At 39.6% G+C, this 8,016-nt stretch overlaps 1 protein-coding gene across 5 annotated transcripts in view; it reads right to left on the bottom strand.

Moving 5' to 3' along the window:
• The window catches only part of GPCPD1 (glycerophosphocholine phosphodiesterase 1), a 58,707-nt gene that overhangs the window by 15,110 nt on the left and 35,581 nt on the right, over nt 1-8,016 (bottom strand). For all 5 annotated transcript variants that reach the window (XR_001363791.1, XM_014546483.1, XM_005874668.2 and 2 more), the window contains 5 exons: nt 5,786-5,948; nt 5,335-5,467; nt 4,282-4,336; nt 3,558-3,650; nt 757-834 (listed from right to left, as the gene is read on the bottom strand). Coding sequence is in view for 4 of the 5 variants with exons in the window: in XM_014546483.1 (XP_014401969.1) it covers nt 757-834; nt 3,558-3,650; nt 4,282-4,336; nt 5,335-5,467; nt 5,786-5,948 (522 nt within the window). In the remaining variant the exon portion in view is untranslated. The remainder of the gene's footprint in view (nt 1-756; nt 835-3,557; nt 3,651-4,281; nt 4,337-5,334; nt 5,468-5,785; nt 5,949-8,016) is intronic.

Here is an 8,016-nt window from a genome sequence, read left to right as displayed (position 1 = left end):
TATTTATATATTTTTCATACATACACATAAGATCATAATCAAATACCCAAGTAGGGAAGAAGAATATAAAGATTCTTAAGTTAGGAAACTTATACTCAATCAACCATTAATTTAGGTATCCAATGGGAATAGAAAGGGGGATCATATAAGATTACATGTAATAACAAAATATACAAAGATCTTAGCGACATAAGTATAAAGCCAACAATAGCATAAAAGGCCAATTGTAAAGTAGTGAGTTATATAAAGAAAGGCTAAAGTAGAACAGAGGCAACCTAAAATTATGGATGAGAAGGGCTGACAAAGACTTATAGTCTAGCCCCGTGGTCAGCAAACTGCGGCTTGCGAGCCACATACGGCTCTTTGGCCCCTTGAGTGTGGCTCTTCCTAAGCCTTAGGAGTACCCTAATTAAGTTAATAACAATGTACCTACCTATATAGTTTAAGTTTAAAAAATTTGGCTCTCAAAAGAAATTTCAATCGCTGTACTGTTGATATTTGGCTCTGTTGACTAATGAGTTTGCCGACCATTGGCCTAACCCCTTGATGTATGCAAAAACCAAGGGGGTTCATGAAAACAGAGAAGACAGATAGATTGGCACAAACCCATTCTTCCTAATAGAACAGAAAACCAAAGCATATACTCTATGCATGCTGACTATATTATCTCCATGTGCAGAGAACATTACCATATACAGACAGGTACAAATAGTCTTAAAATAAAAGATTATTTACATTTTATGCTATTATTACTACCTTCAACAACTGGAGTTGGTCAAATGTTAATTCCTTTACTGGAATTTCAAATAATTCAACCGGATCAGCCTCAAATTTCTAAATAGAAAAGAAAAAGAAATATAGGCCTCAAATTATTACTGAATGTTTACCCCAGACAGGACTAATATCTTAATTTACTGAATGACAAGAACAATTATTTGATAACTACAATGAGCCCATGTAGAGAAGCCCTTCTTATCTAACACTACACCTCAGCTCTTAAATTCTGGCTTTTGGTTTTAATGTAAGTGGCAGTTCCTGGAAGAAAGAAAACAGCTGGGAGCAGGTTATGGCACTGGAGACACACTGAAAACAAAGCCAGAGGTTCAGTGATTATCTCTATTTCCTGTCATCCTGTATATATTTTATTCGCCATATATCTATGCCACATGACTAGGCAATCAACATGCAAGTACTATGTAAGAATTAATTTCTGTTAATAAGCTTTTAACCTTTTCTAAACCTTTTAAACTTAAGTTTGGTTAAGAATAGCCGCAGAAATCAATTGTTATTAAAAATGTTATCCTATCTAATAATAGACAAACATGGTAATTGACCATACCTTCGCTATGCCTCCCATTGGCTAATCAGCGAGATATGCAAATTAACCGCCAACAAAGATGGCGGTTAATTTGCATACGTAGGCGCAAAGTGGCGGAGCAAAGACTGAAGGTGGCTCCGGCCAGAGCAGGAAGACTAAAGGCGGCTCCGGCTGGAGCCAAGGCCTGGGTCCCGGGTGCCGGAGGAAAACCGGTGCCAGCAGCCAGGGGAAGGGAAGGCCTATTGCACGAATCTTTTCGTGCAACAGGCCTCTAGTTAACTATAAGTGTAATACTTAACAGAAACTCTATTATAAATGCTTTCCCCTTGAGCAAATCTGTTTTATTAGATTTTAATATCATATCAAATGGCACACTATTTAGGCACCTTTATCTTAATAAAAGTTAATGTACCACCGATAATTCATCAATCCAACAAATACAGGGCTGGACAAAAGGTTTACAGTTGTAATACAAATAAATAATAATACATAGTAAAATAATAAACTCTGTTTTGTGTACTCAAACTCACAACTATAAAACTACGTTTGCACTCCCCTATACATTAAAATTTATTACTTTTATACTCGTTTATATACATATGGTATGAGTTTGTATATGCATACAGTTTTTCTGTGAGAACACATAAGAGATTATTAAGAGTAAGGGAATGTGGCCAAGGGAAAGTCAAATTTATATTCATAATCTTATGAACTATTGCTTTTACTGAAAAATACCAGCTTAAAAATTAAAACTAAAAATATACACAATTCATTACTCTCATTCCCCAATTAACTCATCCAGATTCAAATTAAGAGCAAAACAAAGAAACTGGATTCATTAACCGCTGTCTTGGTTAGTAGATCCTTTACCACTTCCTCCATTCCTTCTTGTTTCACTTTGCATTAGTTTCCTCACAGCAAAAACAACCTGCTCCATTTCTATTACGTTATCCTACTTCTGTCATCTAACAGGTGCATTTCCTTCCCTCCCTCTCCTAATATGTTTCACAGAAACAGAAAGGTCCTTTTCTATACATCATAGTAATCCCAACCCAAGTGACTGATTAGAATCCACTAGCAGGCAGAGCCAGGTGCCTTGTCATCTACTTACATAACATGCAGGGTCTGGTGCAGTGTTATATATGTAAGCAAACTAGCCTTAACTTCAAACCAATTCAGTGGAAAATAATACTTAAAACCATTAAAAAAAAAAAAGTTTTAAAGAAAATGCTAAATAAACCCCAGTAGTATAAGTCCCTAAGAAATCACTTGGTTAATTTGTATACTAAAGTTTAGGCAGTTGTGATATATATATTATCACAATTCTGTTTGCACAACAATTATAATTTTTAAGAAATTATATGCATTTTCAAATCTTTATCATGTCCTCTCCACTCTCAAAAGTCTCAGGCTTACCTTATCTTTGGCCCACATAACTGTACCTCTTGCCTCTATTCTCTGTCCTCTTTAAATTCCCCCTTATATCAGATATCAAATTATTAATCTGGAAGTTTAGTTCTGAACATTTCCCTTCTTGGCTCAAAACCCCTTCACAGAGGCCTCCACTATCTGGCTCCAAAGCACTTCTAATTGTAGTTTTCATTGTGGTCCTTCCCATTTCAGCCAAATCATACTAGCCTATTAATTTGAGAAAGACCTTGAAGAAAAAGAAGGGAGCCTAGAAAACAAACACGCCGGTAGCTTCCTCTCCTGCCTCAATATAGAGACAATGGCAGACTGATAAAGAAACCACCTAAAATGTTCTTTTGTTAGATAACTAGAGGCCCGGTACATGAATTCGTGCACAGGTGGGGTCCAGCCGACCTGCCCCAATGGGGGCCTATCAGGCTGGGCCGGTAAGGGAGGGGTCGCAGGAAGTTGGCTGTTGGCCTGGGGGAAGAAGGGGCCCTTGAGGGAAATTGGCCAGGGGGAGGGGCTGCAGGAGGTTGGGGGAGGGCAATTGGGGCCCCAATCAGGCCGTAGTGCACATCATAGCGACTGGTCATTCCGGCGTTCTGATTGCTTGGCTTTTATATATATAGATATAGATATAGATATAAAAAAGCCAATTCAGCAATATAAAGAACCTACTCTTGGAGATTAATATTCCTGTCTCTCAATGTTGTAGGAGCTTGAGAGAGACAGGGATTGGCAGTAACTCACCAAGAAAATTAATTGTCCAACTCTATTTAATAAATACTTATCTATATATCTTATAAATGAAAGAATTTCAACATACCTTTTTCATAGTCAAACAACAGGTGAGGTCATGATACACCACAGGCACAAAATCTTTTGAAAGATGTACATCAAATTCCACAAAGGCTGCACCCTGACAGAAATAAAGGAATCAAGTATTTTAAAAAATATTATCTAGCTCACAATACATATAAAACTATAAGGACATAAAAAATCTATTGTTCACTATAAAATCATAGACTTGTACAAAAATAAACAAACAACAAAAAACTTTCACATAAATTTAATGCTACACTTTAAGCTTTATCCTAAAAAGTAATTTCTTCTCTTAAAACCATTATAAGTATTTTCCTTTTTCAATAGCACAGCAATTTTTTCCTGGAATCAAAATAGGAAAGGAAAGGTCTTAATGAAATCCTCTCTCAAAAAGCAGACCCCTGCAAGTTCTCTAACAAGGATCTTCATGTGTGTGTGCCCTGAACAGGGATCGAAACCACAACCTTGGCTTATTGGGAAGAAGCTCTAACCAACTGAGCTACCCGGCCAGGGCTAATTCCATTGTTTTCATCTCAGTCTGCACCATAAATCTAAATACAACTGTCTACAGATGCTTCACTGTAGAAACATGTTCAGAAGAAGCATAAATACTCCCCCTTTTAACCTATTAATGCAGACTGGAGATTTCCCAGACCCACATTTATCTACTTTTCTACCTTTGAACCACAACAGTTCAAAGTTGTTTGAAGAAAGAGAGGTTCACTTACATGACTAGCAGCATTTCTTAAAGAAGCAATAGTATTTTCTTGAACTTTAGCAAGCCTAAAAGAGAATACATAGAAATATAGTTATCATACATTATAGAGAAGATTAAGAAAACAAATATAATAAAGCCAGCTATATATTCAACAATGGAAACAGTACTTATTCTCTACTTTGCGATTAATTTTGCCATCCCCAAAATAAGACTGTGATCATCACTTGGTTGGTGTGTACATTTATTCCATAAATTATAAGTGTTTACAAGCATATATCCTATGTCAACCCAACCTCCCCAAGTGAGGTGACCAATTAAGGAAAAGAACCCTTGCAATGGCATGAAGTAGTAGAGACACAGAAACTTGCTCCTTGTGATGAAGCCTCAGATGACTTAATACTGGCAGACGGGGGCAATGGGAAAAGGCTGACACACCAACAGGGTGGAAGTATGGAAAGTATATTGAGAACAGGTGAGGAAACAGACCAAGAGAGGGCAACATGCCAAAAGTCAGGACCACAAGACAGACACACTGATGTCATCTGGCTGACTCATTCGGCATTAAGCTTTTCCCCTAGCTTTCTAGTTTGTTTGTTTGTTAATTTAATAAAGTATAGTTGGTATACAATATTACATTGGTTTCAGATATACAACAGTGATTATATTTATGTCTTGTGATATGATCACAATTAGTTATTATGATATTATTGACTCTTATTCCCTGTCCTGTACACATCCCCCAGGCTTATTCATTTTATAACTGGAAGTTTGTACCTGTTATCACCCTTCACTTTTTTCATCCTTTCCCTCACTCTCCTCCCCTGTGGGGGCTGGCTTTCTTACCATCAATCATCAATTCAGTAACATATTAAAAAAACACTTAACCAGAATCTTAGAAGAGAGTTAGTCTCTAGTTAATCTGAACTGGGAATCACAATCACAAATTAAATTTAAATTCCAGGGTAAAAATAAAAGAATCATTTGACCTTTGGTCAGTCGAATTAATTTAACATTATCAAGTTTGAGCTACCAAATGCTAACACTGCTCAAATATGCAACCTACTTAGCAGTTGTTGTAGAATTCCCCGCACCTCGATGTCCAACATCCAATGGTGTTCTTGGCTTCCAATACTTGGAAAATGAAGATTTCATGTCACAACTGTATCCCGGTAATGGCTTAATAATTATATAGTCAACTTTTGTAGGGAAAAAAGGGGGGGAGGGACAAAAATAAAGACAATTAAAAAGGCCATGATGAGCTCAATTACATTTAAATACCACTCAAACTAGCTTTATCAATCTCTATCAAATAGGAAAGAAATCAACAAGTCAAAACTGATTCAAAGTAAAGCTTCCAGAAAATTCAATAGATATATCCTGTTGTTATATTAATGTTCTAAGACAAATCATTAATTTAATCTTTAACATTTTCAAAAGCCCAATTTGAAACTAATAAAAATTTCAACTTAACCTCTGCTACTTTGTAAAGGGCCACCCTGCTTCTTCTGGCTTACCTCTTACTTTGCCTATTGTTTGTCTGGAATTTCTGCTCATGATAGGAAGAGTGAGGACTCCAGCACTTTTCCCACTCTCATCAATGGTAGATGATAAGAGGCATGCTGTACCCACATGTCCAGGAAGAGTATCACCCTGAACTACATGTTCACCAAGATCTTCCTGAAAAAATGAGGTTTAAAATAATCTGAATTCTTATACTTTAATATTTTCCATTTAAAGATCAAAACACTCTATGGAGGAGGATCAATAATATGATCAAATTTATATCCATGTAATTCTTAGAGCATTTTTTGGTAGTAAACAATACATTTTTTTTTGGTATATAATATTTTAAGACTTTATGCCAGTGGTTCTCAACCTTCCTAATGCCGCGACCCTTTAATACAGTTCCTCATGTTGTGGTGACCCCCAACCATAAAATTATTTTCGTTGCTACTTCATAACTGTAATTTTGCTACTGTTATGAATCGTAATGTAAATATCTGATAATGCAGGATGTATTTTCATTGTTCTCGACCCACAGGTTGAAAACCGCATAAAGTTTATGTGTTACTTTATTAATCATTAACTCTGCTGATTTGCACTTCTGATCCTCTAATATGTATTAGGTGGATTTGAAGCACTAATTAAAGTTACTAAGTAGCACTAGCTGGTTTTGCTCAGTGGATAGAGCCTCGCACTGTGGACCAAAGAGTCCCAGGTTCAATTCCAGTCAAGGGCACATACCTCGTTTGCAGGCTCTTACCCAGCCTGGGCCCTGGTCAGGGCACATGCAGGAGGCAACCAATCGATGTGTTTCTCTCACATCGATATTTCTCTTTCTTTCCCTCTCTCTTCCACTCTCTCTAAAAATCAATGGAAAAATATCCTGGGTGAGTATTATTTTTATATTCAAAGACTAAGGTATACTGCCCTAGCAGATTTGGCTCAGTGGATAGAGCGTTGGCCTGAGGACTGAAGGGTCCCGGGGTTAAATTCCAGTCAAGGGCACATGCCTGGGTTGCGGACTCAATCCCTATTAGGGGCGTGCAGGAGGCAGCCAATCAATGATTCCCTTTCATCATTGATGATTCTATCTCTCCCTCTCTAAAATCAATAAAATATATCCTATATAATAAAGAGCTAATATGCTAATTAGACCAGACAGCTTCCAGATCGACTGTCCGAATGACTGTCCAGATGACCTTCCAGATAAAGCCGGGGCTATGAGAGCTGAGACATCCTGGGTTAGGAGTTGTGGTTAGGGGCGATCAGACAAGTGGTTAGGGGTGATCAGGCAGGCAGGCAGGCAGAGGGGTTAGGGGCGATCAGGCAGAGGCAGTTAGGGGTGATCAGGCAGGCAGGTGAGTGGTTAGGGACGATGAGGCAGGCAGACGAGTGGTTAGGAGTCAGCACTCCCAGACTGTGGGAGGGATGTCCGACTGCCAATTTAGGCCCGATCCCGCAGGAATCCCACAGGGCCTAAACCGGCAGTCAGACATCCCCTGAGGGGTCCCAGATTGTGAGAGAGCTCAGGCCGGGCCGAGGGACCCTCCTCCCCTCCCCACCCCCGTGCATGAATTTCTTGCACCGGGCTTCTAGTCTACACTAATAAAAGAGAAACATGGTAATTAGCGTACGACCGCTACCCTTTTCATTGGCTGAGTATATGCAAATTAACTGTCAGCCAAGATGGCGGCCGGCAGCCAGGCAGCTGGAAGCGAACATGAGGAACATGAGGCTTGCTTGCTGCGGACTCCAACGTTCCCCGCCTCACCTGCCGGCCTCTGAGCTACAACTCTAAGCAACTATGTACTATGTTGCAAATAAGAAGAAAAACAAAACACCAGAAACCAGCCGGACTGAAAGCCAGCCGGACCGAAACTTTGTATCGATGTTTTCAGCAGCGAGGCCTCAGAGCTAAAGCTGGCCCAGAATAAAAAAAAGAAAAGAAAACAAGGAGCGGTTGGAAGCTTCAGTCACTCGCTTCCGGGAAACAGCCCTCAGCCCCTCACCCAGACTGGCCAGGCACCCCAGTGGGGACCCCCACGCTGATCCAGGACACCAGGGCAAACCAGCCGGCTCCCACCCGTGCACCAGGCCTCTATCGTATATAGTAAAAGGGTAATATGCCTCCCAGCACCGGGATCAGCGGAGCAGCGAGGCTCCCGGCACCGGGATCAGCGTGACAGGGGGCAGCGCCCAAACCCCCTGATCGCCCTGCGGCTCTGTGTGTGACAGGGGGCAG

Source organism: Myotis brandtii, unplaced genomic scaffold (genome assembly GCF_000412655.1).
Source record: "Myotis brandtii unplaced genomic scaffold, ASM41265v1 scaffold45, whole genome shotgun sequence".
NCBI classification, from domain to species: Eukaryota; Metazoa; Chordata; class Mammalia; order Chiroptera; family Vespertilionidae; genus Myotis; species Myotis brandtii.
This window is presented reverse-complemented; position numbering and strand designations above follow the sequence as displayed.